General features: G+C 43.5%; 1 protein-coding gene across 4 annotated transcripts in view; it reads left to right on the top strand.

The window, feature by feature from the left end:
- CPEB2 (cytoplasmic polyadenylation element binding protein 2) overlaps positions 1-27,594 on the top strand; it is a 100,646-nt gene that overhangs the window by 33,752 nt on the left and 39,300 nt on the right. For all 4 annotated transcript variants that reach the window (XM_088482996.1, XM_088482994.1, XM_088482995.1 and 1 more), the window contains exons 3-4: positions 10,074-10,164; positions 20,439-20,489. In XM_088482996.1, coding sequence (XP_088339122.1) covers positions 10,074-10,164; positions 20,439-20,489 — 142 coding nt within the window. The remainder of the gene's footprint in view (positions 1-10,073; positions 10,165-20,438; positions 20,490-27,594) is intronic.

Raw genomic sequence — 27,594 nt, 5'->3', positions numbered from 1 at the left:
AAATAGATGTCTGGTACTAAAATAGAAGCCTCAGATTGCACAACTTAAAAGTCAGACAAGAATAGGATTGATATAAAAATAATACAGCAATGTCTTTTCATACTAGGTGCGAGGATCCTTGCTGAACTGCAAGGATACTATAAGAATAGTCGGCACCATCATCGTTAAATGGAAACTGAAGTCCGTGGGCCAGATTCAGTCACATGCCAAACTGCCATATCTGCATGCTTGATTTCCGCCTTTATGTAGTATCCGTCAGACCTGTATGGATACATTGCCCCTATACATCTGCTTGTGAGGGCAGCTGTCATCGCTATCGGTGAGGATTTGCACCAGTCCTGTTCTACGTGCAAAAGATCCTTCTGAAATGGCTGGATTCTTGCGTACGGCCACCTCCGAACAGGCCGCAATTCTGTCTACGCACCCATTACACAATTATGCCACGTGCGAATGTCATGTTGCCGCCCCAGTTATTTCCATTTTGCTGCAAGTGGTGATGCTTCTGACTTGTTCAACTCTGAATTGCCCCGCATAGATGGGTAAGCACACATCATATGGCCTTGTGAGCATGTGCTCTGCGTGCCACTCTGAATCAGGAGCTATGGGGTCTATTCACTAAGCCTTGGAGAGCGAGAAAGTGGAGAACGATGCCAACCAAGTTACAGGCTGTTTGAAAAATGACAGGAACTGATTGGCTGGTACTTTCTCCACTTTATCTGTCCCATAGGCTTGGTGAATAGACCCCCCATATATTTAAAATGGATTTGTATTTTAGCTTTCGCTTTAAATCCTAACTTTTGGTTTTCTCTACTCCTGCCGCATACCGGTCTCTTCGTTGAACACAATACTGTTTTTGGGAAATTTTAGCCTCCAGTTTCCCATCCTATCGAGTCTAGCTGATTTTGGTGTCTGGCTCCACATTCAGGTGCTGATCCAGTGATTCGGGACCGTTTCAGTCCATCACCATCTTACGGATAGATTTTCTAAAGAGGAAAATGGAAGGTGTTGCCCTTAGCAACCACATAATAGAAAATTACAACTAGACCCTGGTTGGTTCATAAGCAGCATCTACACTTTGCTGTTTTTAGATGTTTTAGTACATTTATCCCTAAGGCAGGGGATTGCACATCACAAATTTAAGATGTCGGCAACAGAGGAGGACTAACCCCTTTTTTTTTTTCTTAAGAGAAAAATCGCAGGATCACACATAAGCAGCGTGAGATGCGTCATTGTAAGGGGCTGATATGATGCATTGGTAAAGTGATAGGATGAAATGATTCTGTGTACTCAAATGTGCTGTAACTATAGAAACCTCACCATTTGCTTAATTTTTTTTATCTAAACTGCAGAAGAGGAATTACAGATTCTGCCTGGCTGCTAAAAATGATTACAGATTGCACCATTTTATGGAATATATGAGTGGTATGGAGCATGTACATGAGGGAGAGGATTGCTTCCAAGCCTGTAAAACTCTTTCAGAATCGCTGCAAAAAAAATTGTTTCCATTTGGGACTGGTATTTTTGGAGCATTCGACCAGCTAGATTTGTGTGTGTGTGTGTGTGTAAATAGTTTGGTAAAATGGCAGAAATCCCACTAACTTGATTGGACACGCTAAATCACATGGCTGTGCATAGTTTCCCAGCGCCTGCACGCCTCCTTGTGTGACCGCATGCCTGATCTACTTGTGACCAAAGCCTAATCAGAAAGCCACAGCAGTATCACCCATAGCGTCACTGAAAGAGACTGCTGTAAGAAAAGCAGCACATCACTGCCACACTCTGACAGGAATACAAATATCTGACAGAAATGGGTTTTTATTATTATTTTAAATGGCAGAGTTACCACATACCTCAAAGGACCTGACATCAATAGTCCTTAAAGATGACTGGTACAATGATGATTTTAAAGAACTGGAACAGGAGTCAGGAACATTTTATAAGATGGCTATGCCACTCTTGGGCCTCGTTCTGGTATACATACGATATATGCACACCTAAGTATATCATGTATATATGTATATAAAATATATATATATATAATACGCACGCAATACAACACGTGTCTGGTTGATTTAAATAAACCATAAATGTTTTTTTTTTTCCAAAGGGGCACAAAGATGTTTTTTTTGTATTTGCAGGATGAGCAGAGCTCAGCGCTGCCTCTTTATTTTAGATTACAGCATGTCAGACATGGCACCATTGCTAGGTGCTCAATTGAGTGTCTGTGTGCTGTGGAGGACGGGGGGTTGTTGAGCAATAGGAGCTGCTGGAACTTCAGCAACTCTAATGTGATTCCAATGTGTGGAACTCTTCTCTGAAGTGGACGGGAAAGTTTCTCCAGCAAGAAAAGGGAAGCTGGAAGTTTCTGCCCCATTAACCTTGTGGCTGCCAGTCAGGACAGCTGGCTTTTCTGGCAAAATTCAGGAAGGGAGCAGGTGTGCAATTAGTTGTGTGGAAACCGTTTTGCGTAAACACTGTAAAAGCTATTTACACGTGATCAGTTTACAAATGGACACCATGTTGCTATAAAAGTGGGACTATCTGTAGCTTAACTAAAAGAAAAAGCAAATAAATCCAAAGGACTACCTCGCAAACGATCTTGGCATACAGTAGAACAAGGGAAGCCAATCTGGCACTTCAGCTGCTGTGGAACTACAAATCCCAGCACACACTGCCACAGTTTTAGCATGATTTAATATCAAAACTGTGGCAGAATTTGCTGTGATGTGTAGTTCCACAACAGCTAGCGCAACCAGGTTGCCTACCCCTCTAGTAGAATAGTGTTCCCTCCACTGTAAAATGTAACAAAGATTAAAGATCATGGAAGAGATCTGTTGCTCTAGAAGTGCGACGCCGCAGACCAAGCCACAGCCCCCCGAGTTGGCTAACCTTATTGTTTATCCAGGGTTAGATTATTCCAAATAAAACACAAGTTTCAGTTTGAAACAAACCAAGGTGCTCGTGTGATCCTGAAGTCTAGATGTCTTTTTGCATTCACTGGAAATTGTATGTTCCATCACGGACTTGTCAGAATGAGTCATGGAACACTGAGACATCATCATTTAGCAATTCTAAAGTTATATTCTCCAACAGTCACATCACCACTCAATAAATATAAGAACGTTTTACTTGATATTTTACGTATGCGTTTTTTGCACCACTATTAAACTAAAACGGAGAGCAATGCAAAGCTGGGCTTGTCATTAAGTAGCCAAGTGCACCTGAATGTGTAGGGGTTAATTATTTGAGCATTTTGCATTGACCCATACAAAAATCAGGAGGACAACCCTCTTGTCTAAAAGCCTCTTAAGGCCTAAATTTGTGCCTTGAAAGCTCTCCCATATGTTGCAATGTGCATGCTATTTTGAGCCCTGTAAGTAAATATGGAAGGTTGTGTTACTAACGGTGACGCTCACCTTGAGCTGTCCTTCTCCGTGGTTCATTCAGCCCTTGTGGGCTCCTCCCTGCTGATGTCAGACTGCAGCTTGCTCTGTTCAGCATCGCTGCTGCTGGACAATTTGTTATGTAAATGTGCTCCCTGTGACATGGAAATTGGTGTATGTATGTGCCTGCCCAGCATTAGCATAGGTAATGTTACACAGTACTGTACTGCATTCCAATTACAGCTCTTCTGTCGCTTTTACCGAAACCTAGATGTGCAGTTCTGCGAATTGATATAATGGCAGTCTTGGATAAAGAAATCATTCACATGCAGACGCCTAGTTCCCATAGAACCAAAAAGCCTGATGAAATCTGCTAGAGGCTTCCAGGCTGGAAATACTGTATGCGATTACTAATTAGCTCTCTCCCTTCTTATTTTAAACTACTGGCTGTGTTTTTTAGGAAGTATAAACTATATATCATTTAGGTCTCCTCCTTGAAAGATCAGTAAATTGAAATAATTAAATGTGGACAAGAGAGGTAAATTACTTGCTATTGGCCTGACCTGTCTATACAGCTATTAATATTATTATTATCCTTTATTTATATGGCGCCACAAGATTAAATTGACTACTGGGACAGAAAATATAACAGTAAGTCCAGCACTCATAGATATCACGGACGGGAGATATATCTATAGATCTCCAATATTTCATTTGGCAGTGAAAAGGACGTTCCAATATACTGGTGCGCTGTGTCCATACAATACTGGCACTTGGAAAGTGCGAAACTTCCCTTTTTTTTATATATATTGCCTCAATAAGGACAGCTTCTGGCAGACTCTCATATAAGATCTGATTATCATGAGGTCCTGCACTGTTTCTTTCTATAGACTTTTATCACCCTATTTCTTTGTTGAAAGGTAAAAGTGATGATGAATCTCTATGTATAGAGCTTGGAGCAAATTCTAAGCACTGAACTTGAGCATATTTTATATTATATGATATATCTTTTACAATTGTGTTACTAAAATTATTTAATTTTCTATTTGGGTCTTTTTCAAACAAGTGCTCCGTCTATTTTGTTTGTATTCTATTTTAAGCAGGCAGCAGATCCTGCTGTTGGAGCTGCCAGTTTGAATCAGGTTTTATATATATATATATATATATATATATATATTTATATTTATATAGGCTGGGAAAGCGCACCTGTCTCTTTTATTAAAACCAGAAGTGTAGCATTTTCTAAGCTTCATCTTTCTTCTTTCATTACAGGCATTATTTAGGCGGCTCCTCCATCCTATGACCAGTAGTGAGCGCCATCTTTAGTGACATAGGCGTCTGGGAGGTATCTTGTTTGTTTGTTCAAGTTCTCGCTCAGCTCAAGCTCACTGTATACTGAGCCTCTGAACACAAGTGCGGATGGCTCAACATTAGGGATGGCAGTTGAATGGTACACCGTGGATGGTAGGAACCATCGATCGAAATCCATCACTACTGTGAGACATGTGAATGCGGTGGGCCAATAAGAGAAGGGAGAGGCTAAGCACGTGGGATGGGACATGGATCCCAAGTGCCGTGTAATGGAAAAAAAAATTATTGCTTTGCTATCGGGTCGTAAAGCTATTGACCATCGGTGGCAAGTTGGTGATGGTGGCTGACAGTTGATCGCCATCCCTACATTCAACTACTAATGTTTATTTGGAGCAACCTTTGGCCAATCCAAGCAGCTCAAACTACTATAACACTGCTGAGCTCTATATACATACAGAGTGCCACCAGATAAGGGAAGAAGTCTATTTTGTGAGGAAGGAATGCAAAGAACTGCTTGGTGTAACATATAAAAAAACAGAAGTACTATTCAGATTCTAATTTTAAATGGATTCCCTTCAGTTAGTAATGTGCCAAATTAGGCCCAATTTGGTGACTTGTAGAATCTCTTGCAAAACATTTTCCGGGTTTGGTGCATCCATGGATTGTTCTCTCCCTAGCGGGAGCATTGTAAACTTAAGTTGCCCATAAAACGGTAACTCAGAAAGCCGATTTGCCTACAAATGTCTCCAGGGGTGGGCCAAACTAAGCTGATCTTGATGATATATGTTCAGGTTCTCCGTGATGGTGATCAGATGATTACTATGCATGATGTCCTCTTGTCTAGTTGTTCATCATAGGATCTAGCCATTAAGCCTGATTAGATCATTGTCGGGAATGGCGGTCGTTTCAGCGCCATCCTCCGATAGTGCGTGCCCGTGTCAGTCTGACCGTGTTAATCTGGTCAGCTTTGATTAAGTCCAAAAATTGTCCTTTACAGAAATAAGAAAGATGTCCCATTCCCCATAATTACTTGTCTTATCAATTTGTATATTTATTTATAAAGCTGCTATTGAATGCAAATTTTGAGTGTAATATGCCTTGTTTTACAGCTACAAATAAGATGCCATGCAATTTCCAGGAAAATAGAAACATATTACGCTATTGATTTAGGATAATATCATGAAGTCCAATTACTTGTTAAATGGTTTCTAATTGGATGGCTGTTTGGTGAATTTGTGGCTCTTAGTGCACATGATACAGAACCATAAGGAAGGACTTGTCTCAGAGCTTCTTATCTTACATTACAATGCCCCTCTGTATTAATAACAGCCTGGCGGTACACAGAGCAGACTTAATAAGAATAATCTCATTATCTCTCTTTGAAATCCGATTCCAGCTCAGAAATTGTGGCCTTCAAGTTTGATTTGACTTCTCCACTCAACAGCAGTTTTTAAAGCGTTTTGAGTTTTCAGTGGTCCAAAATAGTTTTTTCTCTTTTGATATGCACTTGCTATGTTATGCACCTTTTACATCGGAAAACTTAGAGCGGGGATATGTCAAAAATAAGAATATACTAAAATAACTAATGTTTCTCAAACACACAGCACTCTGATGGGCACTTCCTGCTGGAGCCTTGTAGTTCAACAAAGGAGGGGGGATGAGGGGGTGTAAATCCTACTTGACAACTCTCCCTGATTGTCAAGGAGACTCCCTGAAATAATAGCAATCTCCGAGATGTAGTTTATATCCCGGTTGCCGGAATCCTGTCACTAATCAGAATCCCGGCGCCTGCAGCGCGACCGTCGGCATCCCCAACTGTAAGTATTGAGGTTAGGGGTTAGGTTTAGGGGTAGTGTCAGGATACTTAGCGACAGGTGTCGGGATTATGACCACTGGGCTCCTGAGCAACGGCATCCCTTACCCAACCCCAATCTTCCTGAAGGCTCTAGCAATCTCCCTGATTACACCTTGCCTCAATTGTGTAGCTGTGATATCATTAAATAAAGAAATCGGAGATATATACATTCAAATGGGATTATCAATGCCATTTCCCTGCATTTGGTTATAAGGCACAATGATCTCTATAGCTACATGCATTTTCATATAAGGTTTTTCGTGGCCAGTTATATAGATGTAAGTAAATTTTATGACACGCCTCTCAGATGTAGCAGTACACGCCTACCTTTACCGCAGCGCTCATAGGTGCTGCTTTCACAATCTCCCTGAAATGCTTTTTCAAAAGTAGGCAGGTATATAATCTGGGTGTGCATGTAAATCCAAAAATATAGCTATCTGCAGGGCCGGCTCTATTAATAGCGCCTCCCAGTCGCCTGTGGAAAATGGGGGGCATGGTCTAATTATAGGCCATGCCACCTATGTGACGATACTTGGAGGTGTGCCCGCATGGCACGCCTCCAAATAACGTCAGGCTGGGGGTAAGCACGTCACTAGCTGGGATTCCCCTAGCCCTCTCCCGACACTGAATGGATGCCGCGCTCATGCGCACAGCATCCATTCAGCTACTCCGTTGGAGGTCCCCTACCTCCCGATTTGACCAGCGAGACAGTACTGTCTCGCTGAAATCGGGATGTTAGGGAGGAGTGCGCCCTCTGTGGGGTGGCGTCCCTGTTCGAACACCCCTAGAGCCAGCCCTGGCTACCTGCCAACACTGATACTAGTATTTCGGTTGAGCTAATTTCAGAATCTTGCATTTACTGCTGCAAACGCATTGGATACGTATATAGTGAACACTAAGTTTGGGTCTCTGGCATTAATACAGAGGTTCCCAAACGCGGCCCTCAAGGCACCCCAACAGTTCAGCTATTAGAGAGAGCCATGGTTGAGCACAGATGGTAAAATCAAATATACTGAGGTACTAATGAAGTTACCTGTGGTCAACCATGGATATCTCTAAAACCTGAACTGTTGGGGAACCTTGAAGACCGTGTTAGGGAACCTCTGCCTTAATTAATAAAATGGATTTCTTAGATTAGATGTTTTTCTTTGTTTAGGTGCACAATTACATTTACAATACGGGCTGTAGTCGGCATCCCGGCGTGCGGGGTGCCGACTATCTGAATTCCGGTGCCGAAATCCTGACAGGTAGGGATCCCGGCTCCAGTATCCCAACCGTTTGCATCCCGAAGGTGAGTATCGGGGTGTTAGGGGGAGGTTAGGGTGCGGGGTTAGGGTTAGGCACTATGGGGAGGGTTAGGGTTGGGCACCGGGGAGGGAGTGTTAGGATTATGGTGCGGGGAGGGCGAGGTTAGGTTTAGGCACTAGGGGAAGAGGTTAGGTTTAGGCACCGGGGAGGGGGTGTTAGGTTTTGGGTGCTGGGAGGGGGAGGTTAGGCTTAGGCACTAAGGAAGGGGGGGGGATAGGAATGCGTTGTCGGTGTTCTGATCAGCGTCGTCCCGACAGCTGGGATTTTCTTCCTAACGCTACAATACCACTATACATTACCATTAATAGTGTGTACCTCTTTCAGTGTGCAATTTATTTCCACTTTGAATGTCTCCTCCCACCTTGTAATATGTTTGTGTAATAGTAGCTTCACATGGGTGTTCCTTTACCGTAAACAGACCTTTCGTAACTAGCTCCTAATGTATTATTCAGCTTTCTATTTGACTGGAATTTTCCAAGCTAGAGTGTACAGCAGACTGACTACTTATCTTCCCTGTGGTCAGAGGTCTTGCATGCATAACTACTATGATAGGAAAATAATTTCCAGGGACACTGAACTGGTCCATAGGTTCACATGCATAGAGGTAGCCTGAACAATCAACATAATTATATTCTAAGGAAGTTTAAATGCATACATTCAATAAATCTATATACAAGTTTTTTTTTTGTTTTTTTTTTTACATATTACCATGGCAGACAATAAAATGCATCTTACTAATATTATCTCCTTGGTTGATTACTTCAGACTGCCAATAATAATTGCTAATACCGAATCACCACCATTTTAGGTTACACTATGTCAACCAAAATAACATGGAACATGATGTAGTGAGCATAGAGTACTTGGAATGCTCTTTAGCTCTGTCTGTGTGGTGACATCCCTCCCCCTCTCTGTCTTTTAATGAAATGCTGCCAGTCATTGTCTTCTTCACAGACTGATGCTCTGTCTGCTCTATGCACTCAGACATCCTTCCCCACCCCATGCTGAGAAATTGTGGAAGCCATATTTGTTTATCCTCCAGAGAGGTATTGAAAAGAAGATGATGCATTCCTTAAGGGTACTTGCAATTTTCTTTTTATTAGATAGAAATGAGAGTGGGATTGCAGCTTGAGAGATCAGGCACTGCAATTGTTTAGGCTTCTAATTAAATGAAGACATAGGGCGGAATTCAGTTGATTCCTGCCCCCATCGCGCCCGACGGAGCTATTCAATTCTTGCTTCTGTGGGGCACGATCAGCTGCCAGCGCTACATTTCAGCTCGCAGCCCCTGGGGGATGAGAGCTGAAATGTGCGAAAAGTGACCTGTTTGGGCGCCCAAACATCACTTTTCGCGATCTCGCCCAACAGTTTGGTCGGGTTTAGCTACTTTACGCGGCTAAACCCGACCACTTTGGGCGCAATCAGCACGAAAATCTGGAACAATTGCATAGCGGCCCGCGATCTCCTGTCACTTTAGACGGGAGATGCAGGCCGTGAAAACAATTGAATTCCGCCCATAATGAGACAGTTGGTAAGAATGCTGAATGTTTAAGACTGGGTTGTCAGGGCGATAGATGAATTCTCAGGGTGTCTGTATACCTTTTACATGAGTTCAAGACTTACTATGTGTACAGTGAGTATGTCACTCTCACAATAATGGCTCAGGCATCCTCACATGGGTTTAATGCTCTTTTCAGCTTTTTACCCATGCGGGTGTTTAAACATGCCGGCATGTATAAAGCTATAGCCCCCCCACGGTGCTGTAAAGCGCATTAAGCGCATTAAACGCGTTGGCGCTTTGAGGTCGACATATTGACTCTACACATACTGAGTGTTTATCTCCCGTACCCAACCCTATGACATACATAATGATATCTTAATTTTAGCTGATGCCAACTGACATCGAACAATGTTTTAAATTCCACATCCTTCACCTGGTAGTTGCCATTAAATGGCTCTCCTGTGTATTGTATACCACAAATTCACAACTGTGTACACAACATTTACCGGCTTATGTGTTTATGCATCATCACTACAGACACCGTATCCTTAAAAGCAAACCTACGCAGTTTAGGAATATTTCATATATAATCTCGCACATCCCCATGCGTTTTACTCACTCAAAAAGCTACGTAGTAAAAGTTAAAGCAAAGTATCGCTGCTTGTAAGGACTCTGTAGCAAGCCCTAATACAGGTCTGTCCTTGTTCTCTTGTAGGATCGGAGCAGAATGTATGACAGTTTGAATATGCACTCATTGGAAAATTCCCTCATTGAAATAATGAGAGCTGAACACGATCCCTTAAAGGGTGAGTACACAGTCATGTGTCGATGTTTGTTGCCCTATAAAGTTGCAGAGAACACCTTCTCATTTGTGCCTATAAATTGCATGCAAAAGGTTGCAATGTATTCATCTTTAATCTATGACAAACCCTCTGTGGATTGAACACATGGGAAATCGTACAGCGGTTTTTAAATCTGGTGGCGAGGCAGAAATCCCACATCACCTTTATTTTTGAGTCCTATCCAATCGCTGAGCTTAACAATTAACTGCATATTTTTAATTTTTTATTTTTTGCAGTGCATGCTATAAGCTATTAACTAGCGTTTGCTCAGAGACTTGTGTATCCTGACCCAGTTACCATGCATGGTAATCCGTTGTGCCAGGATTTAGTAATCAGACAAACAAATACCCTGTATGCTTCTGCCCCAGGACAGCGTCAGAGGATAAATTTAGGAACGCGTTTGTGGGAATAAGACATGGGGCCAAATGAAATTGCCCGCAATTTTCAGGAGCTGACGTGATTCCTGCGAGATAGTCACGAGGCTTAAGGGACTATTTACTAAGCAGTGTTAGGAGACAGAGTGAAAAGTGATACGGTGCCAGCCAATCAGCTCCCAACTGTTATTCTTCAAACACAGCCTGTGAGATGGAAGTTGGGAGCTGATTGGCTGGCACCTTATCACTTTTCACTCTGTCTTCTAACACTGTTTAGTAAATAGACCCCTTAAAGCGGCAATTGGTTTAAAGGCAATTGGTTTAAAGGCAATTGGTTTAAAGGCAAACCCAGGTTGATTTTAGGTGCGTACACCCTAGACGACGTGTGTGCAGGGCGTACACACAGACGAGGGAATTTTCCATAATTTGGAGCGTTATTGTTTAGCAGAGCACCTTATAGTAACTGTAAGAAGATACAATATGATGCATGCACTCCATTATTATGGAATTTGGCTGCGGCAATGAAAGGGTTAGAGGAACTGTGAAGTAGGGTTAGAACTTGCACTTGTCTGCCCAGTAACCAAAAGTAACCTTTTTTTTATTATTTGTTTGCCTTGAAGACACTGATCTAAAATAAAATACCATAGGAAAATCCTGCAAGACAGGAATGATTCAAGACTGGGGAATGTGATGTGCAACATACTCCACCAAATTCCCATTTCCTAAAGTTGCAAATGTTTTCGAGACGCGCCCCTACATATCTTGTGTGTTACTGAATTATTAATGTTATTTGTGGTGATGTGGAGAGACACGAGCTCACCTAGCGATCACCAGTCTCCAGTACACTGGACCTCGCATAAAGTAAAGGTGCCCATCCACTAGCAGACATGAAAACGACTGCACAATTACGACATTGTAATCGTGCCGTCGTTTGTCAGTCTGTGATGAGCCCGCACTGAACGAGCAGTCGTTCAATGCAAGCTCCTCAATCATTTGACTTTACCATCAGGTTGCCCAGCATGTTTGCACGATGATAGAAGTCTAAACGACCAGCGGGAGCACGCATTGCTGGTCGTTTTAGACATTTTTGCAAACGATTTATGAACGATTGAACAATCGTTATCGTACAATCGCTCAACTTAATCGTCTAGTGGATGGGGCACCTTAAGATAGTCACAATGTCCATTTAAGTTTACCCTCCTTTGCATGAAAGTATACACTAAGGGGGTAGGGATAAAAATACAGTTGCTTTTTTCAGAATTGTATTTTTACCTGTGTGGAAGTAGATGTAACGAACTATACATTGCCTTCAGGAAGGATACTTAATAAGGGACACTAACCTCAACCCTGCCTGCTGCTTATTTTGTTGTACATACTACAAGGAAATATATATACTAGATATAATTCTGTCATGCCTCTGTACAGGAAGGATATAAAGAATCCTAGGCTGTCTGCCACCTTCTTGTCAGCTCTCGTAGTTTCAGACCCATTGTGGACCTGGCCATACCCCCATGGTACCATACCCTGCCCCCATGATGTCCCATGTATCTCTTGCCACTGCACTGCACCCCCCAGTCTTTTGTATTGTAATAGGATTTAAAGACCTCAGTTGATTGACAGGAGAGCTCTGGGAAAAGATTAAAGGGATTCTGGGGAAGAGAAAGTTGACAATGGATTTATACTGACTGGCAAGTTATGCAAAATACCTTCCTAGCAGCATCATAGAAGCTAGTTAAAAATATTTTATAAGTTTGTTCCAAAATATTTGCATTGGACAAATGATAAGGGACAATATAATGTTGGGTTGGCCTTTTACATGTATTGAAAGAGGATAAATATTTCTTTACTTACTAATATAAAAAATTATTGAAAGGTTTATCACCACCTATTACCATATGTCTATTAAATTCCATTCCAAAACTCAGGTCAAAGTTTTTTTTTTTTTTTTTTTTAATCAATAAAAGGTCAACACCTTCTTTTTTTTTTTTTAATCCATCTTTATGTGAAACATTTCGATACAAAGGGCTGTCTCAGCAGAACATCTCTATCTTTGCACACTTTACTTTGGTACTGTAAACTATATGCACGGACCACTCACTGTCCGCAAGATCATCATGGCAGCTCCTACTCCACTTAATCTGAGAGCGCAAATATTTAATTTCGCTCTATGTAAACGCCCGTCTTTTGCACTCGCATCAATACATGTTTTGTGATTGAATAAATAAAACCCACTAAACACATGATTTCAATTTTAGTGCCATTTTAATGTCCTCACCCGTGTTCTCATGAGCGACAACCAAACTCCGGCGCATGCCCTCCTGCCACCGGCGCCTGGCTCTGAAAGGCTTGGCTTGTTCTCAGCGGGTGAACTAAATGCCCCGGCCATTGAGTAGCCCTTCTGTCTTGGAGAGCCTTTAAAAAGATGTGGATTCATAAACGATAACATTTGCAATGTCGTTGGCCAGCTCTGTTTTAACTGGGAATGTATGTGTATACTCCTAAGCTGACATTCTTTTGGTAGAAGAAAGCAAGTCTTTGTGTTTAATAATAACTCCCCTCTAAAGTGGAATAATCATAACAAGCTAGGACAGTGCATCTTGTGTGTGGTGTGGCCGAGCTGAAGAGAAAGTGATTGGAATGTGGAGCACGTGTGTGAGCGAAGCCGCTTCCCCTCTCAACTATGACTAAGCATCTTGTGCCTCTATTGCTCAGTGTATGTCTTGGCACACAGAACAAACTTTTTTTTTTGGTACGCCCTGGGCCGACTCCCCCCTCCCCCGGCAGGATGTATACAGTACCCTACACTATTCATACTGTCCAACGTGGATTTCTTGTCAATGGATAACGCTTGTAGTAAATAACACTTCAGAATGATTTCTTCGGTTTCCTCCGTGTTTTACAGACGGCCTGTTCAATGCGCAGTTTATAAGGTGCTTTCATATAGCGGCTGCTATGGCGTCAGACACAAGCTTAATTGCGGATGGGTGTAGTGGATACAGCTGCAAAACACTGCATGAGCAATGGAAATAAAACCTACAACTGCGCATTGCGCCAGGAATAAGCACACGCACTGGGATAGCAAGTGCCAATGGTTGACCCGTCCTTTGATGGGCTACGCTTTCCATGAGTGGGCAGTGCAGACACTACGGTCTGGGTTAAAGCTTTATAGTATCCAATTTGGTAGAATTAGATTTCCGGGTTCAAGATGGAGTCAGTCAGTGATGGTCATAACAGGTTTAATAGGAGATAATTGCCATGCTGTACCTTCTAGCTCTATGATCAGTATGCTTGGCTACAATTATAAGACTGTCTAATGTGGGATCTGTGTGTTTGATTTTGGGGTGGTAAATATTTCATAGTGAAGACCGCAAATGGGAGGCTGAAAATCAAAGCTTACGTTTTTAGAATTTGGTGGTTAGTTGTGCTTCCTATGTACTTAGCCTTGGAGAGAGTGAAAGTAGATGGGGATTGGTTGGTACTTTATCTCCATTCACTTTGTCTCTCTCCAAGGCTTAGTACATAGACCCCTTTGGGTGGAATGGAAGAAGAGATGGGATGCAGCTACTAGGTCATGCTGTGTAACACGTGGTAAGGATGTGAAGCATGATTTGCTGAAGGCTTAATCCGTTTTTTCGTTGTAATCTGTAACCATGTTTTCGGAACTCTGACTCCCGGTTGTCAGTTAAAAGAACTAGTAGAAATGTGATCCCATGGCAGTTACGCTGCCTTTGGCATGTAGCTGTGACGTACGACAACCCTTGTCTTCTGTTTTCAAAAACAGTGTTATGAACTGGCTGTCACTCACTGGATAAACTTTATGCATTGACTTATTGTAAATCTGGCTATTTTGGGCTGTGCCACGTCAGGGTAATAAATACAATGGCAGAACTTGAAAATAAAGCCTGCCACCTCCCAATGTTAGGCCAGTTACTTTAATATATCTGCCAACACATTTTACTGCCTCTCAACAGAGCTGAGTCACCCATTACATATTCTAGGCGCCTGGCTACGGCCCAGATTACTTGTTTTTATGTCTCTCTCCTGGTTAACCAAGAGAGTCCAAATCAGGGCGTAGAGAGACATGGGGGTCGCAATCCGCCAGTACCTCCCAGTAATATCCAGACACCATCCCAGCTGCCTCATGCTCCACATCTGCTGCACTTCTGTGTTCCTGTTCTCCTTCCCCACCCACCTCACTCCAAGCTTCTCACCTTGTGGTACAGGCAGTGAGCATGTCCCAGGCATCACACATTATTCTGCTCCTCTGCGTAGGAGACCTTTCCTCCCCAATCCCCTACCTACTTGTATATGAGATAAGAAGTGACTGAGGAGGGGAAGACTAATGAATTACATGGGGGGGAGTGAATAATAAGGGAGGATGAGACAAGTGGAGGGGGAATGAGTTATGTAGAGGGTGATGTACGAAACGGAGTTTCATTGTATGTAATATGTTTTGTCTAGGTCCGAAGTTGTTTCAAGTTACCATTTCAACATGTGGCCCTTCAGCTGCCACAGTTAGCATACACTAATGGCAAAATTCATGCAGGACATGCTGGGATGTGTAGTCTCACAGCACCTGGGGGACTGCAAGTTGAATACCCCACCTAAGCCAATATTAGCAATACTTGTGTATCTGGCATCTGGCAGGGTTCCATAACCTACCCAAAGAAAAACAATGTATAATATAGACAAGATCTTACTCTAAATGAAAAACGTAGTTAGTGGTTAGTGGAAGCCCAAAATTATAATAAACCTGTCTGACATAGCAGTGAGACAGAAACAAGATATTTCATGCCATGCGATAGATTGGTTTCTACTTTATTAGTTATGTGCAATCTGTGGAATACAGCATTGTTACTTACAGATATGCTCAGCTATAGTGTGGCCGATGGTGCGGCAAATTGCGCCTCGCATAGCGTGAGACACGCACGCGATTGGGTATGCGCACTGTGTACGCAACCGTGCCTCCATAGGAATGACTGGTGCGATCGCAGTTTGCACCATAGCGTACCGTAGCATATGAAGTCGCAGGGAATCGCATGGCGCAATGCGAGCGCACGTTTGTGGCGTGATCAGCCACAATGTAACTGGACTCATCTGTACTTCCACACTGTGTTCTTTTAGAGCAGAGTTTGTACACTAATTAGAATATCCGATGAAAAAGCGGTTTCTGGTGTACTTGGCGTAGTCGTCATGGCACTGTTGCGTATTTATGCAGTATTCCCCAGGATCTATGCATGTGTTAAATCCACACTCCACTCAGATGCAACAACCCAAACAGAAACTGAATGTGCTAATTTCAGGAAACATCTAATAGTTGCCGCTATATTTAGCAACGCACTGTGTAGGAGTTTGTCACTGGTCTTATTAGACTAAGTGGAAGTTTGAAATCCAAAAAAACATAATGTGCACATGCAAAATATTGTCTCCAGTACTGAAACTGATCTTCTAAATCACAGTACGGCCTAGTAGTCTGTCTGGCCTATTTAGCCAAATATGTGCAGGCTGCGCTATGCAGTAACCTGTAGCGACCTACTGCAGTGTAGGCAAGAGAGATGTTGGTCTTTTATGGTTTGCTATAGGTTACTGCAGAGTTGGCACGTATTTTTCGATGGCGCCAGGCACTAGATCCACGTGGTTAATGGGCACATTACATTTCTATGGCAAGTTTATGAGAGGTTTAAAAGCATTTGTTAAGCAAATGTCTGTCAAGTTCGGTTATTACAGACAGAGCCGTAACTAGACTTTTTGGTGCCCTGTGCCAGAAAGAGCATTGGCGCCCCCCTCATTTTTCAAATGGACATAATGCAGCCAAAAAAGGGCCATGGCTTCATGGGGAAGGGCCAGGGAAGAGATAGGGGAGGCCAGGAGATGCTGGGGATGAAATAAGAGGAAGCTACAAGCAAGAATGATAATAAACAGAAAATGGACAGGCCCAAACAGCGCCCCCTGCCCTGTGGTGCCCTGTGCGATGGCACCGGCCGCACTACCCTAGCTACGGCCCTGATTACAGACTTACTTCATTTCCCATATGGCAGAGATGTATTTGCACTCTTACAGCTGCAAGGTTTTAATGCGTAATTAAACGGACGTCTTAACTTGTTTTTATTTTAGGTTTTTTTTTTTTCGTTTTTTTTTCTTTGTTGTAAGATCCGTTGACCCCACACAGCTCTGCGGGATTGCTCATGTCCATATTTTGCTTCTGACTTTGGCTGGTAAACCTTTACCTCAGTAGACCATGTTCTCCTAATCACCAGATGGGTAACTCTTCAGTGTGCATCTATTGCCTACGCCCAGTGCAAGCGGACATTTTATGGATTGAATTGAAGCCTATCGATTTGACAGGGACTGAAGTTGTTCATAGCAACCAATCAGCGTCAAGCTATTGTTTATCTAGCAGTCTATAAAATGACAGAAGATGATTGGTTGCTATGGGCAACATCCCCACGTTATCGCTCTCGAAGGTTTGTTACATCTCCCCTAGTGAGAGTAGTAGTTCATAGTGAGTTGATGGATTTTATTTCCGTAAATTTTGGTTCAGCCCACAAAATGGCTGCCTCCCATTATTTGTAGTGGCCTGGTATATCCACCAAGGTCTATCCATTTATATTTAGTAGTTTTAAGACCAGTCTTATGACTGGTCTATGTCTGCCTCATTCCTGCCTCCATCCACCCCCCATCCTCTATGCTGCCCCTGCCCCAGCTCCACCCTCTGTCCCAACTCCATCTCTGCTCCGCCTTGCCTCCATCCCGCGTCCTCGTCCCATGCTTCACTGGCAGGAGAAAGTGCCCATATAGAAGTATGCGACCGAATAATTGGTTGTTATTAGGGAAGGTAGAGTGGCTTGGTTAAGCTGGCCTAGAGTTGTGTGTGTGTGTGTGTGTGTGTGTGTGTGTGTGTGTGTTTGTTTCTGAAGCGTGAGATATATTTTATGATTGGAGCCGATCACTTTCCGGACAGTTTTTACATTGTTTCACAAAGCATTTCTGAAATTGCTTCCTGGAATGTTCCCATCTTACCATTGTTTCTGTAGATTGGTGCTAATTAAAGGTATAAGCAAAAACACTGTTAAGGTGGGTACACACCTGACAGATATATCTGCAGATGATGGTCATTCATACACACTGAATGGCCATCATCGGTGTCTGGCTGCGGGTCCCGGCAACCAGGGGGCGTGTCTGGCGGGGGGCATGTTCCACCCCCCTCCCCGCGGCTGCCGCTGTGTGTGTACGGGCGGTCTGCAGATACATCTGTCCATCGGCTGTGCAGCACAGCCAGTGCGATATGTTTGTGAACACTGACGTTCACCGACATATCGCGGGTACACACAGGCCGACGGGCAGCAGATACATTGGCCGATCAATTGATTGTCCAATGTGGCGGTCAGTGTGTACCCAGCATTACTTATGCTGGGCATACATTGTACAATTATATGACCGATCTGCCAGATAACAGCAGATTGGTCAGATAATTATACAATGTATTTCGCTTGAATGGGCACAAATTATCGGTCCATTCGTTGTGCCACATGATTCAGCATGTCCGAAAGATCCGATAACTTGCAAGCTCCATTGTATGTCAGTGTATGACCACAATATGTGATGGGTTACAGACTGTCTGATAAAATGTCTGTTTGTCCATCAGATTTTAATCGGACAGTGTATGCCCGTCATAAGTAAAAGTTACATATGTATCCTCATACATCTAGCCTCAATACGCCACGCTGCGTAACTTGCCTGGTGCAAAGGAGTTGCCATGTCCCGTGCTACTCTCGCTTCTTTTTTCTCTTCCAAAAATGCGTTTGTCGCGATGCGACTAGGATGCACCGGCAGACTGTGCTGATTTAGTCTCATCGCATTGCTACTTAGGCCCGTATTCAGTTAGTTTCGCGTATGTGATAGTTTCGCCTGCCGGACTTTTCGCCTACATCGCGTATTTTAGCTGCGGAAACTTTTCGTGCGCGCACCCACTATTCGCCCTATTCAATTCGAAAGGACGCGAAAACGGCATCACGCAGAGTCAGAACAGGCGAAAAGTGGCATCGGAATCAGGGAAATCAGCATGCCACCCACCCCCCCCCCCCCCGAAAAGATGCTGAAGCATTGGGGAACGTTGTAGAAGTGCCCGAGTAGCCCTAATAACACTATTTGGGGTACTTAAGTTCGCACAATTGCCACTAATTCGTGTCTTTGTACAAGTGGTGAAGAATGCACAAGTATTTTTTGGACAAAATAAGTAGTCCTGTCAAATTTGGGGTACCTGAAAATGGGTGCAAGCATCTTTAAATGTCTATAAAGTGAAGATTTAAAAAAAAATGCGAATTTCCACCTTCTTAAAAGCACCTGCAACCTCAAAAACACTTGACCCCTTCTTAGAGCACCCCCAGAACCTTATTTCGCTAGTTTGCAAACTTGTCCCCCCACTTTGTGCTTTTTCGCCCCCAAATTCAAAGTACTTTTTTTTTTTAGGGATTATTTTGTCGTAGTTATCCTTTTGGGGAGCTATCCCAAGGGTTCTGAGTGGTTTCCCAACTTTGCACCCCAAAATTAAAAATGCACTTCTTTTCTCCTGTTATTCAGAGCCAGATCTTTTTCGCCTATTATATTGCATTGACTTTCCACGTACATGAAAAGCGGATGGAATTGAATACGGAGATAAGTTTCCGCCTGGCGAAAAGTCGCAATCAGCGATACTTTTGAGCGGATCTCGGCTTTTCGCTTCTAATTGAATACGGGCCTTAGACACCTTTTCGGCAAAAAGACACCTGGCCCGCTGAGAGGGGCTTTTTAGTGCGACTGCATCTGTACATTACACTTACTGGCAGTTGGTGTTAACTGTGACCCGTCTCACCACTGTCAGTTACGTCACTATCGGAGCGTTCTGACACCTACTGAGCATGTCCGAGACAGAACGGACTTATGTGGGCCATATATCTACCCCCGATTCCCCTTTCTTCTGAACGGCGATCAAAGCCGCTGACCCGCAGACATCGATCGCCGACCCATCGCCGGATCTGCATAAAACCATAGGAAAAATCCTTGTCTAACTGTACCCGATCACATTTTAGTCAGAATGGGGAATTGGGGCAGTACATTGCAGATGTATGGGGCCCCATTAGCCAATATTTACAGACTAGTAATGGGACCTAGCCTAGGTCGCTATAGGCTGAAGAATTTACCCCCCCCCTTGTTGCTGTGTCTTACCCTGCTGACACAGAACTGAGACCCACGTGCCACAATTTCCACCGCTCATGCCTTCCGGAGCTGGGACACAGCTTATAAGCTTATTGTATAGATTTTTAGGTCCCTTGTATGTATACCATCCTCTGAGTGATATAACGAGCCTGATAGATGTGCTACTATTGGGCTTTTAATTATGCTGCACACTAGACATGGCTCGCAAAATAAAATCTGTCTTAATACATAACGTCACCAGCATGTTCTGTTCAGGGCAGTAATACACAGAACAGTGTTTGGGGAATGTTTTCTTAATAAAACGTGCGTGGATTATGTTTCTGCCTGTTGGTTTCTTGGCAGCATCAGAAGGTTCCTGCTGTTCGGAGTATAGAGAGGGTATAGATTCTCTGGAAGCGGGAGGGAGAGCACAGAGGTCAGCACATTTCAGGAGAGTCTGCGGCCAGAATCAAAACGCTTATCCTATTGGGCTACCAGGGACGTAACTAGGGCTGTGCGATGGGGGCAACCTCCCCAAAGGTGCTGCATGGATCTTTCCTTAACTCTTTAACCTAAATACTGTAGATGCTAGACATTGCTATGTATTAGTTTGCGGGATTCATAACACGCATTATTAACCTAAAATGTGTTACTTTTAATTTTTGTACATTTATTTTATTTTTTTCTTAGGTCGATTGAACTACCCACATCCAGGAACAGACAGTCTTCTGATGTTAAATGGTAAGTCATTTTATTTTTTTAAATACTTAAATATACAAACACAATGTCACACCCTGTTTGTATAATCAATGGTGTTAGTCATACGGTGCCTGTAACAGTATATGGGTACGTATAGTATGTAACAGTATATGGATAATATACACTATGATAAGTCATGAGGGGGATTCTAAGTAACGTTACACAACATTAGAAAGTCACAAAGCCAGATTCTGAGTATTTTTTAAAAAGCCACAAAACACCAAGATAATTTAAAGGATAATTTATATCAGTGGATGTGCCCCAGGTATAGTCCTTTTTTTTTGTCTTTTTTTATTTAAGGTATTCCACCATTTTTGTACAGTTTTGTTGAAATACTTCCTTGTTTTTTCATGTGGATTCTAAATTTGGAAGAAATCGGATGAAGATAGACAAATAAACATATAAATAGACCTTGTAAAGGGCTTTATCGCCTGTGTATTGTATAAGGACTGTTTTGTTACATGACTGCAAAGATAGCAATAGAGAGCATGGGAGCAGCCATTTTGTGGGCGGAAGTGGTATTTATAAGCCTGCAGCTTATTTATTCGCTGAAAGCCAGTGGCGTCGCTGAGGCTGAAAATGGCTGCCTCCATTACACTTTGTAACTTAGAACCATAGAGATGTTTTCGATGTAATGCCTTGGGATCATATTCTAGTAGAATAAAATGAAATAAAGTTGCTTGTTATGTCCGGATGTAATCGCAGAGATGTGTTTCTCATGCCCGTGTGTCCGGCAGCTTGCCGTTTGTCTTTAGCAGTCGGCTTTACTTTTCACACCAAATCACCCTGGTTGTTAAGTTTGACCTTTGGCACCAGGGGTTAATGAACAAAGGCCAAGGAAGCCATGACCTTTTATCTCTGTGCATAATTGTTGATCCAGTGACTGATTTCATAGTGCACTAGAATTAATCTTTCTGCTCCAAATTCCCCTCAGCAGCAATCTATTTGGTACTTAAGCCAAAACACGAGGTCTGTTCAAATGATTTTGTCATTTGGTGCGGCCATAAAAAAATGGTTTATAGTGACAGAGTCTAATCAGGTGTCATGCGCCCTGAGAAATATCTTGCTTTATGATTGCAAAAGGAATAATTGCTACTAACATATGTGTAATACATATGTTCATGCATTTTCCAGTTTTACACTTGCATAGGGTTGGGCAAAATAATATAGAATGCATGAGCCGGTCCGTCAGGTCTAGGAATAACCAGTATTTTATAAGGAGCTGGGGAAAATGTGCTTTCATTGCTTTTGAAGAGCAATAGTCCCAGCAGTAGCTTTATGATTGGTTTTCCTCTAAAGGTGCATTAGCTTTTCCTGAAGCTTAGGATCTGTGTAGCCCCCACAAAACAGTATGAGCCTCACTAGCTATAGGATGTGGACACATCGCATGTTTTCTTTTCAACACTGTTATTCGTTCTGTGCATTGACCGTATTAATGAAGTGCCTCCTATGGATGCTAAACAAACTCGTGTGCATTTACACTGTAAAACACACTGGGGCTGACGTAGATTTGAACGCACGCCCATTTGCGGAGCGTAACTTGCCTGAACTCCAAAATAGGGATACGCAAGTACGGGCGATGGAAAGTCGTACACATTTCCATCGCATCAACACTTGGTGCAGGGCTGGGATTGTAAAGGGGGTGTAATCCTATAGGCAATGGTCAGTAAGGCTCTGAGGAGGATGTAAGAGAAAAATGTTTGATTGGAGGCTTAACTTTTGCAATTTATATAGGGTAAGTATAATTCTGCACTAATGATGACTAGTGGTAGGTTAGGTTTATGCGCCAATATGGTTGCACCTTTTCATGGCGTACAGTTCTGCTTATGGGCAGAAATACACCTCTTTCCATGCCCTGTTCTTACAAGCAAAGTAATTTTCTATTTATTTCTAACCCCGCAGGGTCGATCATTATTTACTCTGAGAAACTATAAAAAAAAAGGAAAAAGAATGAAACTAAAAGCTCCTGTACGTTAATGAATGCTTAGCGAAACTGCTGCTAGCAAAACGGAAAAAAACATCCGTGTAGACGAACCAACAGCAACTGAGACTCTTGTGACACTGTCGCTTTCAGTGTAAACCCAGTACGAGCGCCTATAACAATGTATATATTTACACTTTCTAAATGATATTTTGTTAACAGATTGATTGAGATTTAGAGAGTCCCATTCTCCTGTCCCTGTGCTGAATTAATAACATCGGTAGGGGCTCCAGTGCGCGGTGAATGTACAGAAAAGACATGTTGGTTTAATTCTGTTCTCTATAAGATTTTCTCAGATCCAGCATGAAATCTCCAATTAGACTCCAGTTGCTTAACACACACGGTGAGCCAACAGGCCTCCGGGGTGAAGTGGGATTAAAAAATCCTTCTTCACTTCTTCTGTGTGTATCAGTCTTGACATAATTTTTCACCTAACCGGGGGATGTGGCTACTGTTTTGAAAGGGAACGGAGTTATGTAATTGAGGGCAGAATGGAGTCCAGGCAATTTTCATGCAAATTGGCTCACTGCTGTTCTGCCTACAGCGGTGCTAGAGCTTAATGGGGCTAGTTCAACGTTTTGGGTCAATACAGCTATTTCTTTCTGGAAGTCTATCGACAGCAGTGTTTGTAGATAAAGGCCCCTCTGATATAAGCTGCATTTATGTGTACCTAAAATAAATAGGGAAAGACCTTTTACATTTGAATGATTAGCTCAAACAAATGGTATACAGAGATGTGAGCTGTATGAGGTATTAGTGAATCAGTAATTTTCTGCTTTGCAAAGAATTGGTGCTGGAAATCTGCCATCCCCTCCTCCTTCCTGGGCTAAATAGATTTTTATTATAAGTTGTTGTTTTTTTTTTTCCCCCAAGCAGACATGGAAGTATTCAGGGGACGCAGTTGTGCAGCTGTACAGGTGTTACACACTAGCAGTAGGACAGTGTACATGGATACTCTGTTTACAGTATTCTTGCTGAAACTTTATAGGTGTCTATGTTGTTGCAGTGGGTATGCGATTCAGATCAGCGGTGTAATCTTGTCTGGTAGCAGCCCATTGTTTATTGACTACAATATTAAAACACTAAATTAAGACAAAGACAAATTAGATGGACTTGGGCGAAGTGATCTAAATTATAAAAAAAAAAAAAATATTTCCCAAAGGCCCCAGGTCGGTGAGGTCCATTGTCAGGTAACATTGTGGCTAATCTCTGCCGGATCCAGCAATTAGCCTACTTTACAACGAGAGTGTGGGATAGGAAAAGAGACAGGGGAAAAAAACATGCCTTGTATACATGTCAAATCTGCAACTGGAGGCCCAATTCAGTTCGCTGGTGAGGCGCCAAGTCTCTTCTTACCATTGCCAGGGACATGATCATGAGTCAGTGGAGTTTTCGGGTACAATTTGAGCAATAGATTAGTATAGCTGTAATTAGCAGAGATAGAAAATCTTTACATTCATTTTTTTTTTGTGCATAGACAACTGCATAATGCCATCTCTTGTACGCTATGCTTGCCTAAGTAACAAATTAGAGACACAATTCCTGTTTATAAATTAACATTGTGTAAAAGAAAAACGCTGACCGTTTCCCACATGATCATTGTCATACTGGATGACCCTCAATGAAAGGAATAATGAGGTGCTGTGTACATGCTCACAGTAACTTATACAGTGTTACCATTGTGACCTTGGTAATCGCTGACGTTCCTGTGCAACGTTCCTCCCTCGCTGTCACTTTAGCATTTTTCTTCCCCCTATTGAGTACCGTAAATAGGATTTCTTCGTCTTTAGGGTCTGAGTATAAAATGATTCTTACAGAAGTCGTTTTGGGATTGTTGGCTTTGAATCCTTTTATGCTGGGTACACACTAGGCGATGTGTACCCAGACAATATGGTGGCAGACGGGTCAACATATCGTATCCGTGGTACACATCGGAACGATGTAATGAAGGACGGAACGATCCCTTGTTCCGTCCTCCATTGCCTTGCATGGCTCTTCATACGGTATCTTCGAGTTGGCCGTGCAGCTCGGCCGAGCGGAAGATATCGCTACGACCGATGGACCACACAGATTGGCCGTACATCCTAAGCGATAGGCCGATACGTTGTTCCGTTTAGGCCGGAAACGACATATCGCTCCAGTGTGTGTACCCAGCTTTAGTTACAATTTGCAGCCATTTTCCCTACCTGCTACTGCTAGTCCTAAAGTGTTGGTTAAAATAATGTTCCGGAAAGTAACTCGCCTGGATTAGGTGACCCTGGCTAACCAACATGAATTTTCCAGTATGGAATATTGTGGGGGCCCCTACAGATAAAATAGTCAATAATATATGCTGGTGATGTTATTAAAAAGTGTAATGTGTAAATACACCCCCATCACCACAAATGTTTTAAATACACTGTATTGCTCCCAGTTCACATTATGGGGTCTATTTACTAAGCAGTGTTAGGAGACAGAGTGAAAAGTGATAAGTCTATGATAAGGTGCCAGCCAATCAGCTCCCGACTGTCATTTTTCAAACACAGCCTGTGAGATGACAGTTGGGAGCTGATTGGCTGGCACCTTATCACAGACTTATGACTTTTCACTCTGTTTCCTAACACTGCTTAGTAAATAAACCCCATTATGCCATACAGGAACTCCAGTTCACATATGTGTCAGTACCTCCCACGCTAGTGATGTAGCTATGTGTGAATGTCCCCTCATGTGTGAGGGCCCCTGAGCAACCGACCCGGCCACCCTGTTGTTAATCCCTGTTGTTAATCCGGCTCTGTGATTTAGCATTGTCCAGGAGTAGGGTGGTGGGATATATGCATGCACACGAATATATGTCATAGCTTTCCACATTCCTAAATAGAAATAGATTGACACTCCTGATGCTGAATGTTGATAATAATAATTGTTGGAAATAATGTGGACGTTCTGCAGGTTTGAAATTGTTTTCCTCCTGTACAGGATAATACCCCTTTCAGACATAGAACCCGGGAAATTTCCTGCTCAGACCCGGGAATTTCTCCTGTGAAAAATCCCGGGTATTTGGTCTAGACCCCCCTTTCACACTACACGGTCTACCCGGGAAATTCCCGGGTAGACCCCTTTCAGACAAGAGCAGGGTTTTTGAGAGTTTTAGACAGTTTTTTTAAAGTGGACGGTAAGGCGCTGAGGGACAGGTGGGGAAAGTGACAGAGGGACAGGTGGGGAAAGTGACAGAGGGACAGGTGGGGAAAGTGACAGAGGGACACTGTACCTGTAGTTTCCCAGCGCAGCTCCGTGCAGCAGTGAGAATACGGGGAGGCTGTAATCTCTCCCTCCACTTCTGCCTGGTGACAGCCGGAAACTTCCCGCGCTGGGGCTGAGGACAGAGGAGCCGCTGATCTCAGTGCTACCGGCGCTGAGTATGGGAAGGGGGGGAGGTGCGGGCGCTGTTACCGGCGGCACTGCTACTGCCGGTAATTATAGGGACGGGGGGCTGCTCTCAGTGCTGTCGGCGCTGAGTATGGGAAGGGGGGGAGGTGCGGGCGCTGTTACCAGCGGCGCTGCTACCGCAGGTATTTACAGGTACAGGGGGGCCGCTGCTCTCAGTGCTGCCAGCGCTGAGAATGGGAAGGGGTGCGGGCGCTGTTACCGCCGCTGGTGCCGCCTCCCCGGTGGCTCAGTCGGAGCCAGGGCCAATCAGAACCTGCCTGGTGCAGCCCGGGAGTAAAATCCCCGGGTTGCACCATTCACACTAGAGCAGGGTAGTCTTCCCGGGACTTAAGTCCTGGGAAATACCCTGGTCGATTGCAGGGGCGGCTACCCGGGAACGGTACCTTTCACACAGACATGAGACCCGGGAATTTTGGCCGAGGCAGGCCAAAATCCCGGGAATCTCAGTATGTCTGAAAGGGGTATAACTGACCTATTGCAGCTATAAGCAGATCTAAAATGGTAACGACATGCTGCTGGCTGTGTGGACAATACTTAAGGATAGAGGGCCTGATTCAGAGCCGGTCGCTATTTGCGGTTGTTCGTTCAAAAAAAGGGTGGCTATTCAAATGAACCGTTCGCTCTTTGCGGTCTGTTCACGCCTCTAGGTCTGAACGAGTGAACAAAGCTTGCGGTCGTTTTTTGGGAAACTACGACCCCTGGCCGCTCTCATCCTACGTCATGTCCGCTATTTATTAGATTAATCGAGTACATCGACCAGGGTATGAGGTGCTTGCTATTCTTGGGGTTGGTTTTTGCTACCACAATTTTGCGAGCAGTTCTGGCTATAAAATAACCCAGTGACGTGCACAATGACGCTGCTGTTTTAATTATACACACCCATAAAACGCCCGTTTTGACCTTTAAGCCACGCCTGCGATTGGATCTCCACTCCCCGTTTTCAAGCACCTTCCCCTGTTACCACCCACATACGCCTCTTTCTGTCACTCAAATTATCAGGCATTCGCTATTTTGCGAGCGCATGAATTTCGGCCACACTGACTGGTTCGCGCATGCGTATAACGATCCGTACGCATGCGCAGTTGGGCAAACATCGCTTGGAGCGAACGAGCGGCCGCTTACGAGCGGCTCTGAATCAGGCCCAGAGTTATTAAAGCTTCAAATAACAGTGGTGTGGTGTTGCCTAGCAACCAGTTAGATTCTGTCCATCATTTTCTAGGATGCTATAGAGAAATGATCGCTACAATCTGGTTGCTATGGGAAACACCAATTACATTTTTAGAAGCTTCAGTGAATCTACCCCTCAGAATAAGATTTCATGCTGAAAATACCTCAAGACCTATACTACAAACAGGGCTCAATCCATCTAGTGTTCCTCTATTCCTACATATCTTGCCCACTGCTATCAATGGGGGCGATTCAATTCAACGCGAATTGAATAGCGCCGGGAGCGAGCTCCCGGAGCTATTCAATTCAGTGTTCTATGTGGTCGGAGAATGCCGGTTATCACGCCTTAACAAGGGTGTTAAGGCTCATTAACCGGCATTCTCTGACCAAAGTGCCGGGCGCACGGCTGTTAGCGCAGCGCTAAGCAGAAAAACAGCTGCGCACCCGGCACTTTGGTCGGATTTCTCCTTGCATCACCAGGGGAGTACGAGAAGAAATCCTTAGTGCGCCCAA

The sequence above is a fragment of the Taudactylus pleione genome, unplaced genomic scaffold, assembly GCF_031769625.1.
Source record: "Taudactylus pleione unplaced genomic scaffold, aTauple2 ptg000302l, whole genome shotgun sequence".
Lineage (NCBI taxonomy): Eukaryota > Metazoa > Chordata > Amphibia > Anura > Myobatrachidae > Taudactylus > Taudactylus pleione.
This window is presented reverse-complemented; position numbering and strand designations above follow the sequence as displayed.